This window comes from Gorilla gorilla, chromosome 5 (genome assembly GCF_029281585.2).
Source record: "Gorilla gorilla gorilla isolate KB3781 chromosome 5, NHGRI_mGorGor1-v2.1_pri, whole genome shotgun sequence".
In the NCBI taxonomy this organism is placed as follows: Eukaryota; Metazoa; Chordata; class Mammalia; order Primates; family Hominidae; genus Gorilla; species Gorilla gorilla.
Genome location: NC_073229.2, coordinates 50670669 through 50693696, shown reverse-complemented (window position 1 = coordinate 50693696; position 23028 = coordinate 50670669). Strand labels below are relative to the sequence as shown.

Here is a 23028-nt window from a genome sequence, read left to right as displayed (position 1 = left end):
TTGAATAATATTTTCTTTATTTACAAGTTAGAATCAACAAAGACAGTCCAGGGGACCAAATGGGGAGATGACTGAAACCCCCAGGGCCCCAAATGGAGCGGAAGGAAAAAGGGAAAACAGAGTAGAAAAAAAAAATCAACGTAAAAAAAGAGCTCCCCCTTCTTCCCTCCCCATGGAGGCTGAGGGGACCACGGCCCCACCCTCCCCCCAGCCTTACCTAGCTTAAAATAAATTAGAACAAACAATCTCAAAACAGGGCCCTTAGAAGTGAATAGGGCAGCTATGGCCTCAGGTACTCCAGATCAGGGCTTTGCACACTCCCACCCTTGCCCTGCCCCATTCTGAATGGGGGCTCTGTGTCCAAGAGATCACTCCCCAATGGGGCTGGGAATTCAATGTTATTTTGTCCATGTCCCTCCTTCAGTAAATGTCCCTGCATCCCTCCCCCACTGCAGAGCCAGCTCTCCTAGAGGGGGGCAGGGGGGGTGAGATGAAGAAGTGTCACAGCAAAGGGGGAAGGGGCAGGTGGGGCAGGGTGGTCTAGGGGTCCGGTCCTGCGGAGCCTTCCTGCCCCATCTGGCCTGACCCCTTAGCCTGAGTCTGAATCACTGGTGTCTGAAGACGACGACGATGAAGAGGAGGAGCTGGAATCTGAGCTGGAGCTGGAAGCGCTAAGGCGTGACACTGCTACTTGCTGTGCAGAGGATGACTCTGTTTTCTCATTCGCTGCAGAACAAATTCGAAAGTTAAAGATGTTCAAGTCTGAATCTTCATTTGTCAATAAAAGACAGTCAAGGCGGCAGGATGCAGTCAATCTGTAGTGGCATGAAAGTATATACTCACCTTTCTTGGGGGGCTTTTTAGTAGAATTGAGCTGTCCACTGACATCTTGTAACCGCTTTTCTAATTCCCGCTTCTTCTCCAAAGCCAGTTCCTCCTTTGTCTTTCCCACAGGCTTCTTAATGGCTAATGAAAGAAATTTATCAGGATACATTAAGATTGCCCCAAGCATCTTATTATGGGCCCCTAAGGTTCCCAAGTTCCCTTCTTGAACGTCAGGCGCCAACCAACACATCCCATTATCCTGGGAGCTGACAATCCTGAATGCGAACAGACCCCACCATCTTTCCTAAACTGTCCTCAGAACCATGAGATGAACCTCATTTCATACGTACTGTAGGGCTTCCGGGGTTTCTTACGTAGGCAGGAAAGGACATAGCGCTCAAGCTCTCTAAGTGTGGATGGCTTGAGTGTTTCAAAATCAATCTCAATCTCTTCTGGGTTTGAATCACGTAAAGAGGGCTCCCTGGCTTGGATTATATGCACAACTCGGCCCAGCTTCTCCCCAGGTAATTTGTTGATGTCCAGGCTCAGCTGCCGCTTCTCATCGTAACTCATGGGCCTGCTCTCTTCCTCCTCCTCTGAATCATAACCTGTAGGCAGGGCAGGTGGGGCTGTCTTTGTGGCCTTTTTGGGGAGCCTAAGGGCAAAAAGAGTTGTCAGCAAAAGAAGCTTCATTAACCTCTTCCAGTATGTTCCCACTGTTATAATTCAGTGATCCTATTTCCTGCCCAGAGTGGAGCTTCTGTTTTTCCATTCAATGGCCAAGTAAGAGGTGGGCTACTGGGACACTGTATAGTGAAACAGAGCATTTTATTTGCACTATGCTCTTGACTGTAAGTAGGCAATAACATGTCTTTAAAAAGACAATGTACATACATACCTTAATGAAAAAATATTACTAAAAATGTGACACACAAACATGTTGGAAAAACTGTTGAAAGACTTGCTCCATACAGGGTTGTCACAAATCTTCAATTTAAAAAAAAAGTAGTATCTAAAAAAACCTCCATAAAGTGAAGCACAATAAAACAAGGTATACCTGTTTAGGTATACTGACATGGGTCTTTCTGCTCCCTTAAACACTACCAAACTACACCATGGGCCAGCTGCAGTGGCTCAGATTTGTAATCCCAGCACTTTGGGAGGCCAAGGCGGGCAGATCACTTGAGATCAGGAGTTCAAGACCAGCCTGCCCAACATGGCGAAACCCCGTCTCCACTAAAACTACATAAACTAGCTGCGCACTAAAAATACAAAAATTAGCTGGGCGTGGTGGCGCATGCCTGTAATCCTGGCTACTTGGGAGGCTGAGGCAGGAGAATCGCTTGAACCCGAGAAGTGGAGGTTGCAGTAAGCCGAGATCACGCCACTGCACTCCAGCCTGGAGTCTTTAAAAAAAAAACAAAAAACAACAACAACAACAACAAAAAACAAACAAAACACAAAACCACACCAAAAAACCAAAAACTACTACGCCATGAAAAACAAGTCTAGACTCATTGATTTAGAGCAACAGGCAAACTATATGGCCCAGGGAACAAATCTGATCACCACGTGTCTTTGCAAATAAAGTCTTTTTGGAACACAGCCATCTTCTTGTTTCTAGTTTATGGCTACTTTGAGTTCACTGTCAGAGTAGCTGTGAAACACCCTGACTCCCAAAGCCAGGGGTCCCAACCCCCAGACCAGTACCAGTCCATGGCCTGTTACTGGGCTACGCAGGAGGTGAACAGCCGGCATGTGGGCATCACTGCCTGTCAGATCAGCAGAAGCATTAGATTCTCATAGAAGCATGAACCCTACTGTGAAGTGTGCATGGTAGATATCCAGGCTGCATGCTCCTTATGGGAATCCAATGGCCCAATGATCTGAGGTGGAACAGTTTCATCCCAAAAACCATCCCCTCAAACCCTGTCCGTGGTAAAATCTGTCTTCCACGAAACTGGTCCCTGGTGCCAAAAAGGTTGGGGACCACTGCTCAAAGCCTATTGTATCTGTTAACTGGCCATTTAGAAGTATCTTTGCAAAGAGAGATGGCATCCCCCAGAGAGACAGAAATAGCCAAACTAGTCTCTGCTTCCTACTCTAACTCACTTGGTGCCACTTCCTCCAGAAGGTCCAAAGCCAGAAGGGCCTAAAGCAGCACTGCCACCCCCACTGCCACTTGCTTTCTTGGACTTCTTAGGTTGAGGTGGGCGGGGTGCCCGAGGCCCCTTGTCATCTTCGTCGGCCCCAGCTCGGCCTCGATGCTTCTCTGCCTTCCGTTTCTTCTTTTTCTCTTTTTTCTCTCTTTTCCTCTTGGGCTTGGATATTGGACCCTGGGACAGAGCAGCCAGTTGTTCATGTACTGCCCGAAGCTAAAGGAAAAAAAACATGAAGTGGAAAAAGTAAATAAAGATAAAATGACAAGAAAAAATGAGGACAAAGGGCATGAACCTCTTACCCAGTAAAAACTTTCAAGAGTGACAAAATACCTGTTCCTGTAGTTCTGCTAAGCGATGAGCCCTTTCTTCCTCTGAGTCTGAGCTTTCACTCTCTTCTTCCTCCTCGTCCTCCTCATCTTCCTCCTCCTCTTCCTCCGAGGAGCTCTCACTGCTACTTTCCTCACTGGAGGACTCTGAAGACGATTTGGCCAAGCCAGGGGGCATGGCAGTAGAGACTGGTAAAGGCCCTGGTTCTAGTGGTTCATCTGGCATCTTGGCATAACGGAACTCAAATACATCCTAGAAAGAGGCACAAACTCAAAACTATGCTGATAAACAGTGCCCTACATACCCAGCCACCAAGTGATATAACTCCAATTTACAACTATACAGAACAGTGAGACCCTCATGTTGAGGCTATGCAGCACAGATGACAAAATAACTCCCCATACCATTTATTTTTCAAACTCCAACCTTTCCACTCACCTGTAGCTTTCGTGCCATTGCCACAACATCGTGATCTGGGGGATTGTACTTATAGCAGTTGGAGAACATAAGCCGTACATCAGCAGCAAACTCCTGTGCATCCCGGTAATCACGGTTCTCCATCTTCCGCTGCAGAAGGAGGCAGCATCAGAAGCTGCACAGGCAGGAAGACTCACCTTTCCCTGCCAACCCCAGACACCACAAGAAGAGCCCTCTCTTGAAAGCACAGTGGGGATGACCTTAAGGATCTGTGCCCTGGGGTTCAAGTTTGAAGTCAAAGGAATTTGGGTGGGTTGAAGAAATATTTATGTCTAGAAAAAGAAATCATTTCTAAGTGACAGAGAGGTGGCCTATGCCTGTCTTTCCACCCTACAACTTCCTTAACCCAACACTGCCACAACATTAGTACTTAATTATAGACAGTATTTTTCTCAAGACAAAGAAACCCCACCCTACTGTTTCAAACTCCAAGAAATACGAATTCTCAAAATACCAGACCTTCTGTTCCACTATTATTTTACAAAAGTAAAACGCCAAGAACCAAAGACTGCTGTGTGCCCACATAAGGATACTTATTGTTTTGCACCTAGGCTCCCATCACTGCCTGAGCATCCCATCTGCCCCATGCAGTGGGTACCTTGACAGTGCTGAGGTCCATGGGGTGCTTAATGATGTCATGGTAGTCATGCAGGCCAAGTGCAGAAGCATCCACTGGTTTATAGAAAGGCCAAGCATAGGCAGCATGCTTCTTAGAGAGTAACTCCTTCAAAATGCCATTGCAATGTTTTAACTGTTCTGAAAGCTTTCCTTTCTTAGAGCTCTGGTGTTGTTGCTGAGAGTCAGGCAAGTCTTTGCGTGGGGGCTTGATGGGGCGACCACTCTCTCTACGCATAGGGGGAAGCCGTGCTGCCTTAGGCTCAAGACTCCCAGGAGGGCTAGCTGGAGAACCAGGAGCCAAGATGGCTGTAGGTGTAGGGGTGGTAGTATCTGCTTTCCGCTTTACGCCTTTTTTCTGCAGAAAGAAACAAGATAGGGGAACCTGTCACTCCAAGCCCACTTTACTTAAGACCCTTGCCTCCCTGCTGCCCAGAGGAAATCCACAGATCATACCTTGGCAAGGGGCTGGGCTGGAGGAGCTGCAGTAACAGCAAGGAGCGGGGGTCCAGCAGAGTGCAGGGACTTGAGAAGTGGAGAGGAAATGACTGATGGGTGGGGAATGTTGAGGACAGTGGTAGGTATCTCAGGTGGAGGAGTATACAGGGCTGTGTGTGACACAGAAGAGACGGCAGGCACCTGATGGGCACTGGTAACACTGCCCTGGAGCGCTAGAAAAAAGGAAAAAAGTGTAGTTTGATTCTCTTCCCCATCTTTAGTTGTCCATTTGCAAAACTCCCACTCTTCCTACCTGCCAACTTGGCCCCCTTCTTGTGGCTGTTCTTAGGGATGGTCACCACCAGCTCTTGTTCTTCTTGTGGCATTGATGCAACCTTCTGTAGGAAGATCTTTTCCAGCGTTTGTGCCATTAGGACAATATCATCAGTGGGCTATGAGAACACAGACAGCAATAAAGTAAGTTAAAAAATGCCAACAGAAGATAGATACACACCATCTTTCTCAGAGGCATTCAGGCCCTAGGCCATTACCATACCCCCAACCAGTCATCTTGTCATCAAATCTTAAAGAAAATTTCCTACTCCAGGCCACTACTAATTTCCACTTTCTCCTAACTGTCTCCCAAAATCCGAAAGAAGAAAAAACTTGAGAGCTGACAAGAAAACAGATCCCTGGTCTACTCAGGTCTCTGGTGATTTCAAAGAAAATTTCCTACTCCAGGCCACTACTAATTTCCACTTTCTCCTAACTGTCTCCCAAAATCCGAAAGAAGAAAAAACTTGAGAGCTGACAAGAAAACAGATCCCTGGTCTACTCAGGTCTCTGGTGATTTCTAAGAAACAGGACCACCCCCCCCAAGTATGAAGTGTTCTAAATAACCTTCAACTAGAGCTCTGAAGTCACATCACTGTGTTCAATAGTACCATCTAGAGTCAGGTTTTTAAGACTCCGACTACCCTACCTGGATAACACCTTCAGTAGCAAAGGATTTAAACTTTATGTAGACAACATATCCAGCAATAATAGAAATTACTGTTTCTCCCCACCTACTAAATGAACACACAGAAAAACTCACCTTGTTGTAAATGTAACAGTTGGTGAACATGGTATTAAAATCTTGCATACACTCTGAAGCAGCCCAATAATAATTGTTTTCAAGTCTCCTCTTAATAGTACCCATGTCCATAGGCTGTTTTATAATTTTGTGATAATCCTAAATAAATAAATGTTAGGTCAGAACCACAGAAAAATAAATGCTTATAGGGAGACTACAGATCCCCGACTCACACACACACACACACCCCCTATGCATCAAAGGAATAGTTACTTAAACTGCGGCCCCAGTTAAACTGTGGGACAAAATAAGTAAATAAATAAAAAAGATTCTTGACATCCACAGGGAGGCCCCTGCTGCCTTTCTCTAACCACCCACCTCCCACCCACTCTGGAAAACTTCCCATCCTGTGACATTACCTCTGGGGCTGGCTATCCATGGGCTGCATGAGGGAAAGGAAGAAGCTAAGAATTTTGGCCACCGTGGTCCTCTCCCAACCCGAGGTGGGAATCTGTAAAATGGAGCCAGGGCACAAAAGTTAAGGAAGGACACATGGAGGGCACAAGGAAAGATGCCAAGATAGTTACAGCAAGCGGTCGGATCAATCACAAAGGACCAAGATATCCAGAAATCTGGTAGCTAACTGCCCTACAGGGGAGAAATGGGAACTCCCTAGGGGCCGCAGCATCTACACTAGACAGACCACCCCCATTCACACGCATTCTTGCTCATCCCACACCTCCCGGGCTCCAATGTCTCTACTCACCGGTAGACCCAGTTTGACAGCATCCACAGGCTGCCGGAATGGCCATGCGAACTGATGTTTCCACAGAGCCTTCATCACTACCTTGTGTAGGTATTGCAGCTGGTTGGTAACTCGTCCTGGCTTTTTGGGATTGGACACCTCCGGGGGTGGTGGGTTGGCAGGGGTAAGTTGCAAAGCAGGCACCGAAGCCATTGTGGGGCTCTCAAAGCCCTCATACAAGAGAGAGGGTTTTCGAATCCTTTTCCCTGGTGCTGCTGCTTCTGGGCCCAGCCCCAGCAACCCTGCATTCCCTTCCCCAGGGAGCCTGTAAAGATGGGAAACAAAATTAGGGCAATATCGTCCAAATGAGGAAAAAGTGCATCTGCACAATAGTCTGATGAATCCAGGTGCTAGCCCTAGTGAGGTGGTTAAGCTTATGCCAAGTGCTTCTTAAGCAGAAACAATATCCAAACAATCTGTGGAGCTTTTATTGCTGGCCCCACCTTCCTTTTATTAATATTTTTAGTATACTATCTAGATCCCACCTTCTTAAGTCTGATGGGCTCTGTTCTTTTTCATATTTTAAAAAACTCCCAAATTGTTTCTGACAAGGCACGACATCTCAGAACTACAGCCCTATGGGGATGGGGCTTAAGCAAAATGGGTGGAGTTAAGAAACTCAAACCCCAAGCTTCCTCCTCACTAGGGGTTTGGTGGTTGCCATGGTGGTTGAGCGCCGGTAAGGAGGAAAAGAACAAATTATGGCTATAAAAAATTCCATAAAATGCTGATAAGACACAGAATAATCCACCTAGATAGAAGAGAGCACCATCTTCCACAAGGTCTGGATAGTTCACGCCACAACAGAACATAAACTAGAAACCCAGAAGAAGAACCATATCAACTTAAAAACAAATTCAGACAAGGAAGAATTTGTCAGACTTCACAGCCCGAAACTTCCAGGCCCTCGAAATTATTCGCACCAAATCAAAGTCTCCTCACTCCAAGGAAGTCAAAAAGCCGTACAAAACAGTCAAGGTCACCAAGTGATAGCCCCCTTCCACCCACCCACTACACAACACGATTCCACTACCAGTTCCCCCTGTAGCACCAACTCCGAACACCAAACGCTAACAGTGGTTCATTTACAGTCCCTCTGGTGCTCCTCCGATCAGTCTTTCCTACCACCTAAGAATTAAGACATCATATGGGAATCTCATTGTTTACATCGCAGAGCTGAACTAGGAACCTTAGCTCTACCCTCCTACCCTGAATCAAACTTTTAATGTCAGGAAAAAACAATCCCTGCACCAACAAACACCACACACAACCCACCCCCACAGAGAAAGCAAAAGATTTAATGACATGCCCTGGGCATTAGGAACCTGCACACACGGGAGAGTGATCCCTTTACCCTTCTCTGGGAATCCCCGTTGCCAGTCCCTTAAGCGCTCCGTCACCATGGCAACCCTACAGGGCGCTAGAGGTGTCCGTGAATCCCCCCTAAAAGGCTAACAGACCGCCGCTAGATACCAAACCCCCCAAACGCCAGACCTGCTGTCCACCCTCACTACACTCCACCGTCAAACTAGCTCTGCCTGACTCGGTTAAGACTGGGCCACGGCAGCAATAATAGTGTATAAATTGACAACCTGTATTCCCCTCCACGAGCAGTAGCCGAGCCGCCACCACCGTTCCAAAACCGTCGCTCAATTCCCTCCGCGCGGCCGAGTCGACAGCTGCGCCGCAACAGCAGCGCGCCGGGGCCGCTCCGTACTCCCAACACGGCGCCCCACACCCCTGTGCCGCCGCCCTGCAACATCCCCTTCCCACACGCGGCTCGCGGAAACGTACTTATTGTGGGGAGTCACGTTTTGCAGCATCTTGACTGCAGGGAACCGGCGCTGCCCTCAGCCGCGGAAAGTCCGGGTGGCCTCGGTTCCCCTCACCGCCCGGTCCAGCATAACCCGCTAAGTTGGGGGGAGGCCGTTCCTCTTGGGCCTCCAGGCGACAAACCCCCTGCCTGGCCGGCACGAAAGCAGTCTCTTTGGGGCCTCTCGGAGAGCTCCGGGCAGCTTGGCGCGCTCTGCAGACGGCGGACAGCAAGAAAATGGCGGCGGCCTCAGCTGAGGCGGGCAACTAAGGAGGGACTGACTCTTCAAAAGACGGTCCCCGATCTCAGACACCGTCGTCAATATAGCCCGCTGTTGGTCTGCAGGGATTCCCTCTTCTTGTCGGGACCCTACGGGGCCGACGAGGTCCCGTTTCGATCTCGGATGGAGGCGGATGAACACGAAAAGTGGTTTAGGGAGCCGCCGCCTCCATCTTTGAAATCCTCTTGAGGGCGGAGTAGAGGGGGTGGACAGACTCCGAGGATTGGGCGGGGCCCGAAAAAGGGGAGCTCCAGGGGCTTCTATGGGGTCTGTACTGCCCGCTGGGACCAGTCATAGGCCGGGACGAAGGCCATTTCCAAGCGGATGGAGGTGGATTGTAATGGCGGCCCCGGACGACTCGAAGGCTCTGTATCGGTAGGCAGAATCCTCCAGCTCGTTCTAGAGGCTGCTCCACTCCAGCACGAAATGGCGCCGCCGAGCCCCGCGCCAGCCCTTTATATATAGGCGGGGAGGAGGAGCTTCGCCGCTCATGCGCGCCACCCTGCTTGAGATTTTCCCCACCCCCTCCGCGCGCGCGCGCTCGCTCACGCGGGTGAAGAAGCTGAGTCGAAGGGGAAGGAACACCTCTCCGCGGGAGCTTTTTCTATTGGCCAGCCGCAACGATGACGTCATAAACTTCATTTCCAAGGTGTCAGTCACCAGGCAGAAGAGTGCCGCAGAGACCCACAGGGAAGTGGCAACCCGCCACATCTCCAAGCCAATTGGCTGAGCTGTGGTCCGCCGACTCCAGGGAAAGAGGGTGGTTGGAAGAGGTGCGGAAGCCATCGCCCCAGAGCCTCCAGCACTCTCTCCCCGCCTCCCCTTCCAACAAAGTCTTCCCAAGCTTCCATACACAGCCCAACTGCAGACTGCCAAGCTCGAGCAGGTCGTGCCATTCGTAGCTCCTCCATTGGCCAGAGCAGGGAAACGGGAGGGGTCGCGTGGGCGTAGCCTGCCTGAGCCCGCCAGGGGTGTGGCCGCAAGACGGCCGGCGGGTGGTGGTTCTCGGCGGTAAGGCAGCAGCAGCGAAGAATCTGAAACGAGGAAAAAGACGCCATCTTAGAAGCCGCGGCCTGCTCCTCTATGGCGAACAGCTACGGGCTTCAGAACGGCGATGAGGGGATCTAACGTTCCCATGCCCCACAGTCTAAAACAGTCTCGCCAGAGTCTTATAATACTCCACTCCCTCCCTCAAGCCAAACGATGGAGAGACGAGCAAAACATTATTTACTACTGTTTAGTCCCAAAGACCACAAAAGCTAAAATACGTCTCCCAAATTTGCACGTCCAAGCACCTTTCTAATCCCTCCCCACTCACACCTACAGTTACCAATACATTTCTGCTCGTTCGAAAAAACCTCGGCAACCCTAAAGTGGGATTAAAATCTCCAAACGCATCCATCTACCCTATACAATGCAACACACCTCACCTCTTCCTCAAACTCCATTCCGGCGTCCGGCTCAGAGCAGAAAAAGCAAGTCCTGGGAGGGATGACTTAAGGGAAAAACCCTCCCCCTCCAGGCGAGCTCGGACCTTTCCCCCCACACGCCACATCACCCCCAAGGGCAGACCCGTATCCGCCTCTTAGGGGCCCTCCGCCACGGGGGCGAAAGAACCCCCCCGCCCCCCCACCAGGGTCCGGAGTCCTCCCCACGGAGCGGCTGGTCCATCGGTCAGCGCCAGGGAGGAGGGCGAGCGGAGGAGGCGGCGGCTGCGGCTCAGACTAGCCCTCCCCCTCCTCCCCTCCCCCCGGCCGTCCGCCTCCGAGGAGGGGCAGGAGCCATTTTGGGAGCTCAGTTTCGCCCCCTCCCCCCAACTTACTCTGAAGTCTTCCTCCTAACTTGGTTATCTAAATAAGGGTGCAGACTCTGAATCAACCAGAGCCCAGAGTCAGGATCTCCAGAGCATCTCTGGGGCCGTCCCCGCCCCCTTACAAGAGAGTGAAAGGATTTCCCCCACCCGAGAAAACCTGGGCTTTGGTGGGGCGTCCCCTCCCCCGTTTCCCCTTTCTTCGCTACCAGGGAGAAAACAAACTTGTGTACGTATCTGGGAAAAATAGTCAACGTAGGTGAACAAATAAATATACGGTAAGATTCCCCCTCGCCCGGGAAGGGCTCGTAAGGGCCTAGGTCCTTGAGCTGCAACCACGCCACCCTCCCTCCTCTGCAGTAGCCCTTCAACTCCAACCTCGGTTACTGCGTCTAAAATGGCCGCCAATCTCCTGTCTTCTGACCCCCCGAGTAGGGCAAACCCCGGGAGGGCGGGGGAAAATGAGCGTCAGGAGAGCAGAGTCCCCTTCCCCCAGCCAGGGATCAGGCCCTGGCCCCCAAAAGTACAAGCGGCCCCGTTTGGGTGGCTGCAGCAGGGAGGACAATGACACAGCAACTTTGCAGAGGCCTTTTCCCCTCCCCCTAGTGGCCCAACCTCCCAAATCTGCTTTTCTCCACCGGGGCTCTGCAGGCCAGGACAGAGGCCCATCAGGGGGCCGGCCATGGAATAAAAACTTAGGAGGCTGAGAAAATACTAGGCCTTAGGAAAAGGGCAGCCAGACATTGCTCTCGTTTATTCCCTGCATTCCGGAAAATCACTGCCTCCCGATCCTCTATCCTCCCTTCCCCCACATGAGTCACCAGGGAGGCTACTGCTACTCGGTAATTTGGGAAAGTAACTCTTTCCTCCTTTCCGTTCCCTCCCCCGCAGTACACAAGGAGAGAACTGTTCAGGACTGGGGGAGGGGATGAGGGAGGCGATGGAAGAGGCCACCCTGGAGAAACCCGAAACCTTGGGAGCTGTGAAATCATTCCAGGTCCCGAGCCTCCCTCGCATCTCAGACCATGCTGTCTAGACCCCCTACTGCCAGCACCCACCTTGGGCCTGGTTTCTGTTCCTAAGCAGACCTCAAGCTTTCAGCTTGTAAGCACCCCAGCCTGGAGTAGACACGTGCTCAGTAAAGACCCTACAGGGGCAAAAGGCCCCACAGGCCGTGTCCACGTGAATGCACACAAATTCGGTAAGCGACTCGAAGCGTAACCTCCAGCCTGCGGTGTGACGACTGGAGCTCCCCTACCGCGGACACAAAGGGCGCACAGCAATGCTCCCTCCAGAGGCTCTGGGGAGAAAGGAAGTTGGCGCCTGGGAACAACCTCAGTTCACAACATGGGTGGCCAACTCCTAAAGCATTCACATCCACGGGTAGGGGCCACAGCCACCACTCCTCAGCCCACCGCCAGGTCACCCCTCCCTCGGCCGCCGATGGATCCCTTCTCACCTGGCTCCCGGCTGCTGTACCCCCAGGGGACGAATGGAATAGGGGGGGCCACACCGCCCCCTAACCCCTTTGCCCTCCAATTGGTATGGAGGCATGAGGCTGGCCATTCCCCTCCCCCCCATGGCCCTCTCCCGCTCGCCCCCCCTCCACGCTCCCATTGGCTGTAAAAGGTTTGAAGGACAAATCTTCCCACTCTCAGGATTCTTTCCTGAACCCCAAGAATCCCCCTCCCGGACTCCCCACCATTGGTTAAGCACTTGACTGACATCTCCGCCCCACAAGGGCCCCTTCTCACCTGGATCCTAAAGCCTTCCAGGGGGCCTCCAAAGTTGCCCTCGGCTTGGTACGGGGTATGTAATCCGGGGTGTCAACCCCCCCCGAAAACGAAGCCGTGCTGGGGGAGGGGGCGTAGCCCCCAGCCCCTCCCTTCCCGAACGGGCTGGGGGGGTGGGGAGAGCATCGGGGCCGCGCGGCCACGTCAGCAGCACCCAGATTGGCTGACCGGGGTCACGTGCCCGCTTCCCCCACCCCCACCCCCCGCCTTTCCCCCAGCCACGAGGACCAGCTTTCCGAACGTTCCTGGGGGTCGCGCAAGGGGCCAAGGGGGCCGCATGGCCCAGGCCTGTGTCCCGAAACCCAGAGCGCTATAATGCTGCTGCTTGTCCATATCCCCAGCTTCCTATCCCGCAGTCCTCGACTCTGTCCCCCCCACTCGCCTCTCCATACGGGTTCAGCATGGCTGCCGCAGACCAGGAACACGCACAGCGCAGGCGCAAGGGTGCGCCCTGACTGGGGGAGGGGGAAGGAGGGCCAGAGGCTGCGGGGAGAGCCGTAGTGCGCAGGCGTCTGGACCGGAACCGCATCTCCGGCGGCGGGGCTTGGAGCGCGCGCATTTTGTGGGGCGGGAGCCCGCGCCCGGGTGCTGACCTCCTGCCTCAGCGCCCCCTCCCCCACTACCCGCGGCCTAGCGGGGTAGCCTCGGGCGGCCAGGCTTGTTTCTTCCTCGGTGGGTGTAAGGTGCGGCTTGGCTGGTCCTGGCCTGAATCCAGCGGAAGCGCACGCTGCTGAGCTGTCAGCGGAGGAAAATGGGGCCTGGACCTGGAGATATGAGGGTCTGGAGAGAGGGGCCCCTTCCCTGGTGTCGTGTGGTGCGACCACTGGAGAGGGAGTTTCTCGCCCTCGTCGCGCCTGCCGCGCGGAGAGATAAGGTGCGGACCGCGGATGTGGACTTCGTATTTGGCTTTAGTCTTAGGCAGCCTTAAAATCTCTCCGTGCCGTGAACCTACGCTAGACTTTTCTTTAGTGAGACCTGTGAGTCCCTGGACCGCTCTACCTTCTACGATATTTACCAGCTGATAACTTTTCCTTCTCTATTTATCTCGTAGTGGACCGTTTAAACCTCTTATACTCTTAAAGTTATGATCTCTCCTCTCCCAAGCTTGAGTGAATTCCCCCCAAAATTTTGGAACTGGTAACATAAAATGTTATGGTGATTCAGTTGCCAGCTAAAAAGTAAGCCTTTAATTTGTCATTAGCCGATAACCTCTCCCTTGATTACCCAGAGTATGGTCCAGATTTTCACGCTGCAGACCCTAATCTCTCCTCACCGACAGATGGCACTTCACAGAACAGAAAGGCCAATTGCAGAACTGGCTTCCCATTTCCCACCTGCAAACTGGGTCAATTGTGTATTCCTTTCTCATTTCACTAGAGGTCCTCCCTTCGGTTTGAGGAAATCCTTTACTATTGACCTGGTCAACCTTCTCTATTACCCGGAAGCTGTCTTCCCTTCTCCCCCTTTTGACCTTTTTAAACTTTTCTCTTGGTTTCCCCGCTGACAGAAAGATAACAACCCTCTCAATATCGTGCCCTCTTAGAGACTCATGTCTCTCGGCTTCCTTGCACAGCCAAGACCTGAAATTGAAATTATCCTTACTATCTCAATTCTTTGTCACATTCTCTTTCCCCATCCCCACTCTTCAAGCCACTTCTGTCAGGCTGCTACCACCAAAACTTTTCTGGCAAATGTCACCAAGAACCTCCTAACTGGCAAAGTCAGGAAGCACTTTACAGTTCTCACTTTATTTGACCTCTGAGGCATTCGACATTTGATCATGTTTCCTTCCTGACATTCTCTCTACCCTTGACTTCTGTACCACTCTCGCTTGTTTCTTTTCCTATTTGTGTGTAACTGTTCCTCTCCAGTCTCAGTAGATTTTTCTTCCTTAGCCCCTTTTTATGTGTTGATATTTGCTGTGATTCTTGTTTGCTTCTAATTTTGTTCAACTTCTCTAGGTAATCGGACTCTACGGCTCAAAGCCTCTCAAGTCTGAATCTTTAGTTCAGACAGCTCTCTAAGCTAAACTTTCTACTAAATATTCCCACTGGGATAACTTTCAGACACCAGTATGTTCAAAATTGATGAAATCACTATACACTCTAGACCTGCTCTTTCTCTTCTGTTGTCCTGAGTAATGGTGGCTATTTAACCACAAAGTCTGTAATCTGGGAGCCTGTTCTTGATTTCCTTTTCTCTCACCCTTACAGACTCATAATTTTGCCTCTTAACTATCCATCAACTCAACCTTCTGTCCTAATTCTATCACCTGAGCTATACCAACAGTCTCCTAAATTATTTGCTAGACACATGGCTACTTGGATTTAAATTAATACAGTTTTAAATTTAGTGCCTCAATACACTAGCCACATTTTAAGTTCTCAATAGCCACATGTGACTAGTGGCTGTCATATGGGAAAGCACAGATTATTGAACATTTGTGTCATTGCAAGAAGTTCTTTTTTTCTTTCCCTGATACGGAGTCTTGCTCTGTGGCCTAGGATGGAGTGCAGTGGCGCGGTCTTGGCTTACTGCAACCTCTGCCTCCCGGGTTCAAGCAATTCTGCCTCAACCTCCCGAGTAGCTGGGATTACAGGCGCCTGCCACCACACCCGGCTAGTGTCTGTATTTTTAGTAGACACGGGGTTTCATCATGTTGGCCAAACTAGTCTCGAATTCCTGACCTCGTGATCCGCCCGCCTCAGCCTCGCAAAGTGCTGGGATTACAGGCGTGAGCCACTGCGCGCGGCCTCATTTCAAGAAGTTCTGTTGGACAGTGCTGCTTTAGACTTTCCTCTCTGCCTCTGCCACAATACTGCCAGGGGAGAGCTTTCCAAAATATAGCCCTGGCCATAGCTCTTTTTAAAACTCTGTGTTATTCCTTATTGGCTATGTGATAAAGTCCAAATTCCTATGTTTGCCAAAACAGTCTGCCTAGCTTTCCAGCCTCATGTCTAACCACTTCCTCTTCGGCCCTATATTCCAGCTGTATTGAACTGTTTCCCAGACACATCATTTCGTTTCATGCCTCTGTGTTTTACACATGTGCACTTTCTATATGGAGTAGACTTTTCCCCAATCTATGTACGCCCAAATAACATCTCTGAAAAGCTTAATGTTACTGTTCAAGTTGAGCTAACTGCTCATTCTTTGGTGTCCCTTCCCCTTATGATTTTACTTTCCACAGTGAATGGCATTTATGTGATTACATGTTTCTCTCTAGTACTAGACCTTGATTTTGAGAGCAGGGCCATGACGCATTCTTTTTCTTGCTTTGCTTTTTTTTTTTTTTTTTTTTTTTTAAATATCCCTAGGTCCTAGCACAGTATCTGGCCAATATTAGGTTCTCACAAATTGAGCAAATATGGAGGTGAATTGATGTGTAAGTATGTGACTTAGGTAAGATTGAAACATGTATGTTTTATGGGGTGCCATGTATAGGGGAATAATCATAGACAAAATTATTGCCTTCAAACCTGAGACATTAGAATTATGTGAGGAAAGACAGATGTAGAACAGCACAGGTTATTGTCACAGAGAGTAGTCTAGTCCAATCTGGCCAGAACATAAGCTACAAGAAGTAGAGCAGGAGAAGAGAAAATGGGAGGTAAATTTATATTAGAGAACACATTATGGAAGGTTTCCAGTGCTGTTAAGTTTGGAATCAGTGGGGAACCACTGAAATTTTTTGACTAATGACTTAATCAGAATTATGTTGTTAGATAGAAACTCTGTCTTCCAGTGGCCGGCACTGTCCATGTTAATAAACAACAAATTAAAATGTCGGGGTTGGAAGGAGATGTGATTGGTGATACAAAACATTTATTGAGTAGTTAAAATGTGTCAGGTACTGCGATGAGTACATGTAGTAACTCTTTTAATCCTTATAACCCTATAAAGTCAATACTAATATTATCACCCTCAGTTTTCAAATGAAACAACAGAAGCAAAGGACGTCTTAGTCTGTTTTCTGATGCTATCACAGAATACCACAGACTGGGTAATTTATAAACAGTAGTTTATTTGGCTCAGTTCCAGTTGCTTGGAAGTCCAAGAGCATGGCATTGGCATCTGGTGAGAGCCTTGTGCTGCATCATCCCACGGCAGAAAGGCAAACAAGCACATGAGATGGAGAGAGAATAGAGGCCAGAATGTACCCTTTGTTTGTTTGTTTGTTTGTTTGTTTGTTTTAAGGCGGAGTCTCGCTCTGTCGCCCAGACTGGAGTGCAGTAGTGCAATCTTGGCTCACTGCAAGCTCCTCCTCCCGGGTTCACACCATTCTCCTGCCTCAGCCTCCCAAGTAGCTAGGACTACAGGTGCCCGCCACCAAGCCTGGCTAATTTTTTGTATTTTTAGCAGGGACGGGGTTTCACCGTGTTAGCCAGGATGGTCTCCATCTCCTGACCTCGTGATCCACCTGCCTCGGCCTCCCAAAGTGCTGGGATTACAGGTGTGAGCCACCGTGCCCGGCCTCAGAATGTCCCCTTTTAAATGGGAACCCATACCTACATTAGTAGCATTAATCCATTCATGAGAGCAGAGCCCTCATGACCTAATTAACTCTTAAAGGTCCCACTTCTTAAAACTGTCAAAATGGCAATTATTTTCAACAAGAGTTTTGGAGGGGAGATTCAAACCATAGCAGGTAATATTTACCTAAGGTCACACCTTTAGTAAGTAGCAGAACTGGGATTTGAACCCAGCTGACTCTGGGTGGCATATTATTCTGTTTACTAGGCACAGCAGGGAGTTTAAGATCCAAGATTGAAGTTAGAGAAAAAAGATTAGGAAAAGTAGATTTGAGAGTCACCTTTGAGGTGATGTTTGAATCAGCCACGAAGGTAGCTGAGGTTTGTAAAAGAGGGGGTATAAAAACAATTTAGGGTGAAGGATTGAGCTTTGGGTTACATCTTCATACAGGGAGCAAGAATAGGAAGTGGAACCAATGGAAGATCTCAAGGAGAAGCAGAGCAACATAATGTGAGGAAGCTAGAACAGGAGATGGTTCCAGGAAGGATTTCATGTTTATTGAATGACTGATTAAATCAGGACTCCTTAAGCTTTTTATGTGCCATTAGCTTTTTTGGCAGTTTGGTGAAGCCTTTGGATCTTGTCTGATGATATTTGTAAATGCATAAAATAAAATATAAACTATAGTTATCAAAATACAGTGGTCCCCCCTTAACTGCAGTTTCAATTTCTGTGATTTCAGTTACCCAAGGTCAACCTGGTCTGAAAATAAGTACAATAAGATACTTTGTGTATGAGACAGAAAGACCATATTCACATAACTTTTATTACAATATAATTGTCCTATTTTGTTGTTAATCTCTTCCTGTGCAAATTTATAAATTAAACTTTATCATAGGTATATCTATGGATAGGAAGAAACTGTATAATCACATTTGGTGCTATGTGGGGGACACTACTATATTTAAAGAAACGTGTGATGATCTAGTAGTATGTGTTTCTGTATTAATACAATACAGTGTTTCTTTACTAATACATTAAAAAGCATGATTTATTGGCAAGTTTAACAGCTCCCATAATTGTAAGTGATATTTTAAGATGTCTGTAACAACTATAATGTGATATGAAAATATTAATTGATGGTGTTTTCTATTGATGACAGTGTTACAGCTGCTGGCTGGTACTACAAAGATTTATTTTCTACATTCATAAAATTAGATTTCAGTGAGAGTTTTTTGAAAATAAAGTTGACTTTTTTTTTATTCCATCCAAGTTTATGGACCTCTGAATTGTTTTTTTTTTTATTTTTTATTGATACATAATAATTGTACATATTTATGGGGTACATATGATATTTTGATACATGCATATGATGTGTAATGATCAAATCAGGATAATTAGGATATCCATCACCTCAAACATTTATTATTTCCTTCTGTTGGGAGCATTTCAAATCTACTAGCTATTTTGGAATATACAGTAAATTAATGTTAACTGTAGACACCCAGCTGTGCTGTCAAACACTAGAATTTATTCCTTCAATTTAACTATATTTTTGTAACCATTAATGAATCTCTCTTCATCCCCCCTCCACCCCCTCCCTTTCCCAGCCTCTGGTAACCATCATTCTACCCTCTACCTCCATAAGATCAACTTTTTTAGCTCCCACTTATGAGAACGTGATTTTTTTTTTTCTGTGTCTGACTTATTTCATTAACATAATGACTTCCAGTTCCATCCATGTTGCTGGAAATGACAGGATTTCATTCTTTTTTATGGCTGACTAGTATCCATTGTATATATATACACCACATTTTCTTTATCCAGTCACTTGATAGACACTTAGATTGACTCCATGTCTTGGCTACTGTGGGTAGTGCTGAAATAAACATGGGCATGTACACATCTCTTTGATACACTGATTTCCTTTCTTTTGGATATATACCCAGCAGTGGGATTGCTGAATCATATAGTAGATCTATTTTTAGTTGTTTGAGGAACCTTTATGCTGTTTTCCATAGTGGCTATGTTAATTTACATTTCTACCATCAGTATATGAGCATTCCCCTTTCTCTGCATCCTCACCAGTATCTCTTATCTGTGTCTTTTTGATAATAGCCATTTTAATTAGATTCAGATGATATCTCATTGTGGTTTTGATTTGCATATCCCTGATGATTGGTAATGTTGAGAATTTTTTCATATGCCTGTTGGCCATTTGTATGTCTTTTGAGAAATGTCTATTCAGATCATTTGCCCATTTTCAAATGGGATTATTTGGAGGATTTTTGCTGTTGAGTTTGAGTTCCTTATACATTCTGATTATTAATCCCTTATCAGATGGATAGTTTGCACATATTTTTTCCCATTCTGAAGGTCGTCTCTTCACTCTGTTGATTGTTTCCTTTGCTGTGGCAGAAGCCTTTTAGCTTGATGTAATCCCATTTGTGTATTTTTGCTTTCATTGCCTCTCCTTTTGAAGTCTTAAACCAAAAAATGTTTGCTCAAAGTCTTGAGCATTTCCCCAGTATTTTCTTACAGTAACTTTTATAGTTTCAGGTCTTACATTTAAGTTTTTAATCCATTTTGATTTAATTTTTGTATTTGATGAGAGATGGGGGTGTAGTTTTATTTTTCTGCATATTGTTATTCAGTGTTCCCAGCACCATTTAATGAAGAGTGTGTCCTTTTCCTATTGAATATCTTGGTACCTTTGTTGAAAATCAGTTGGCTGTTAAGATGTGGATCTATTATTTCTGGGTCCTTTATTCGGTTCTATTGGTCTGTGTATCTGTTTTTATGCCAGTACCGTGCTCTTTTAGTTACTGTAGCTTTGTAGTATATTTTGAAGTTGGGTGGTATGATGTCTACAGCTTTGTTCTTTTTGTTCAGAATTACCTTGACTATTTGTGTTTTCTGTGGTTCCATATTAATTTTAGGTTTGTTTTTTCTATTTCTGCAAAGAATATCTTTGTATTTTGATAGGAATTGCAACAAATCTGTAGATTGCTTTTGGTAGTACAGTCATTTTCACGATACAAATTCTTCCAAAGACATAGGATGTCTTTCTATTTTTTTGTGACCTCTTCAGTTTTTTTCCTCAGTGTCTCATAGTTTTCCTTGTAGAGATCTTTCACCTCCTTGGTTTATTCTAGGTATTCTGTTTTGTTTTTTTGGTGGGGGGAGGGGTTGTAGCTATTGTAAATGGGATTACTTTCTTTGATTTCTTTTCCCACTAGTTTACTGTTTGTATCCAGAAGCACCATTACTTTTTATATGATAATTTTGTATCCTGCAACTGTACAGAATTTATCAATTCTAAGAGATTTTGTGTGTGTGTGTGTGTGTGTGTGTGTGGACCTTTTAGTTTATAAATTTGTATGTTTGCTTGTTTAATGTCTCTTTATTTTCATTAGACTTTAAGTGTGATGATGGCAGGTATCTGATACAGAGCATACTGCTAGACACAGAAGGTGGCCAATAAATATTTGCTAAATAAATGAACCTTTCTGAGTCCCAGTTTTCTTGTTTATATAATGGGGATAATAAATTATAACCTTGTAGAGTAGTTGTAAGGATTGCTGCATCATAGTAATGTCACTAAAAGGGAGGATGAATATGGGTGTGGAGAAATGTACTGAGGTAGAAATAAGAGTAAATGTGGGAGCTGGATGGCTAGGTTTGCTCTCTGAAACAGGAGGTGGCAGGGAGTAGGAAGAAAATGGTAGTTGGCAAGGAGCTTGGGAAGGGCCTAGAATGGAATTGGAAGGGTAGTAGAGTATATAGGGAAGGCTGTGGAGGTGTAAAATGGTTCATAGAGACCGGGTGTGGTTGCTCATGCCTGTAATCAAAGCACTTAGGGAGGCCGAGCCAGGTGGATCACGAGGTCAGGAGATCAAGATTATCCTGGCTAACACAGTGAAACCCCATCTCTACTAAAAATACAAAAAAAAAAAAAAATTTTCCGGGTATGGTGGCACGTGCCCGTAGTCCCAGATACTCCAGAGGCTGAGGCAGGAGAATCACTTGAACCTGGGAGGCAGAGGTTGCAGTGAGGTGACACCGTGCCACTGCACTCCAGCCTTGGCAACAGAGTGAAACTGCATCTCAAAAAAAAAAAAAAAAAAAAAGAATGGCTTATAGATAAGCCTGATAAGATTTACCTTTGAAACATCTGTTAGAAGGGACAATCCATCATCATCTAATACCTGAAGGCTCTTCCATTCTCAGTTCAGCACCTTCAGAGACTGGTAGCCCATTTGTTCATTGAGTGAAGGGTCACTTAGTGGGCTTCTTGGTGGAGATATATATATATATATACATATATATATATATATAGTACACCCTCCCCTAAGGACCTTGCAGTAGAGATGAGGTGACTATGAAACAGACATATAAATGGAAGAGAATAATACAATTAAAACAGTGATAATGGCCAACACAGGGTGCTTTGGAAACATACTGAAGAGGCTATTAATCTCAACTCTGGGTTCAAGGAAGGCTTTCTGAGAGGAGTGAGATTTCACCTGAAAAGACATATAGAAGTAGGTAAGTAGACTTCAGGTCATTATGGGTCATGACAAGGAAAGTAGATCATTAACAATCATGGAAGGTTTTCATGCAGAATTATAATATGGTCAACTAAGCATAATAAAAATATCCTTTTGGCAGCACTGTGGAAAATAAGATTGGAGAGAGAGAGACCAATTATAAGAAAGTTGCAATAATCAGTGAAAACCAACCATTGAAGGCCTGGACCAGTAGGAATGGAAGGAAAAGAAAGGAAGATTCAAGAGCTATTAGAAAGGTAGAATTGTTAGGACAATTGAATGGGAAGGTTTGAGGAAGATGGGGTCATCAACGATGACCCACATTTGTAGCTCGGGTGGACATCTTGTTATTCACTGAAGTCTTAAATATAGGAGAGGAGTTGCAATATATTGGGAAGGGAAAGTGATGAGTGTACTCTTGTAATCTTGAGATGGAGATACATTCAGAGTAACAATTGCTAACTTTATTTGCCTATGGAATACCTAATTAGAATTCATTATTGAACCATCAATAGCTTATGAAACATAATATAAAATAGAAAACTCACCAATTTTTTTAAACTAATGGCATGGTTTGAAAATTATAAGACACTGCTTTTCATTTAAAACTTCATTCTCTTAGACATTTTTGAGATAATTAGGAGAAATGAACAGATTGGGTCAAATGAAGTTAAGTAATTTTTAATTTTGTTGGTTGTGGTGATGGCATTATAGTTATGTTAAGGGAAAGGTTATTATCTATTATAGATATGCCTAAAAGTATTTACTGGTGAAATGTAATAACAGAATTTGTTTAAAATACTCCAAAAAATGCAGAACAATAGATGAAACAAGAATGGAAGAATGTTAAATGTTGAAAATTGTTGACATTCATGAGAGTACATTGGAGTTTATTAGATTCTTCTCTTCTGTGTGTGCTTGGAGCTTTTCAAAGTAAAATTAAAAAAACCTTTTTAGTCAGAGATTCAAAGGAAATTCGTGGAATATATAATTTTAAATTAATAAATCAATATTGAATCACATGATAAATGTAATTTGAATGTGTGATAAGACAAGTGACCGACCAGAGATCATCAAGCAGATGACATATGTCACCTGAGTAGTTAGGAAACGCTGTTTGAGCATTAATACACAGATTTAACCTTATGTTTATGCCTCAGATGATCTCATACAATTGTCTGAGATGCCATATGTTGAAAATAGCTGTATTGAGGTGGTTACTTTTCATATGATTCTCCCTTCTCTAGGAATAGCTCTAATCCATAGAGGTAATACTGTACCTGGCCACAACCAATGAATCCAGTGGTACACACCTAATACAAGCTGAGCCAGTGAGAGAGTCTCTCCCAGCAAAGCAAAACTTGAAAGATAAAGAGGCAGGAGGCCTTTGCAGGTGAGCATATTAATGGCAACTCAACCCCTGCTTCTAAGGTCCCTGTGGCTATTCTACCTGAGGCTAGCTTATTCAACTATTACTTTCATTTCATGAGTTAGATCAGTATCTTTCCAATAAATCCTCATTTTTAAAATTTAAGTTAGCCAGAATTGGTTTCTATTGCTTGCAATAAATAGACTTATTAAATAT

At 46.3% G+C, this 23028-nt stretch overlaps 1 protein-coding gene across 5 annotated transcripts; it reads right to left on the bottom strand.

The window, feature by feature from the left end:
- Positions 1–12849, bottom strand: BRD2 (bromodomain containing 2). Of its 5 annotated transcripts, none has more exons than XM_004043787.5 (13): positions 12382–12849; positions 8519–9851; positions 6686–6989; positions 5941–6078; positions 5158–5296; positions 4863–5077; positions 4390–4764; positions 3753–3881; positions 3318–3566; positions 2938–3200; positions 1176–1480; positions 844–966; positions 1–726 (listed from the first exon to the last, which is right to left on the bottom strand). In XM_004043787.5, the coding sequence occupies exons 2-13, from the start codon at positions 8545–8547 to the stop codon at positions 590–592; spliced, it is 2406 nt and encodes an 801-aa protein (XP_004043835.1). In that variant the 5' UTR covers positions 8548–9851; positions 12382–12849; the 3' UTR covers positions 1–589. The 5 variants fall into 5 exon arrangements, with proteins under 5 accessions (XP_004043835.1, XP_018884740.1, XP_055246108.1 ...); XM_019029195.4 differs by lacking the exon at positions 12382–12849 and adding an exon at positions 12087–12189; XM_055390133.2 differs by lacking the exon at positions 12382–12849 and adding an exon at positions 11686–12046.
- Positions 12850–23028: the final 10179 nt, after the last annotated feature.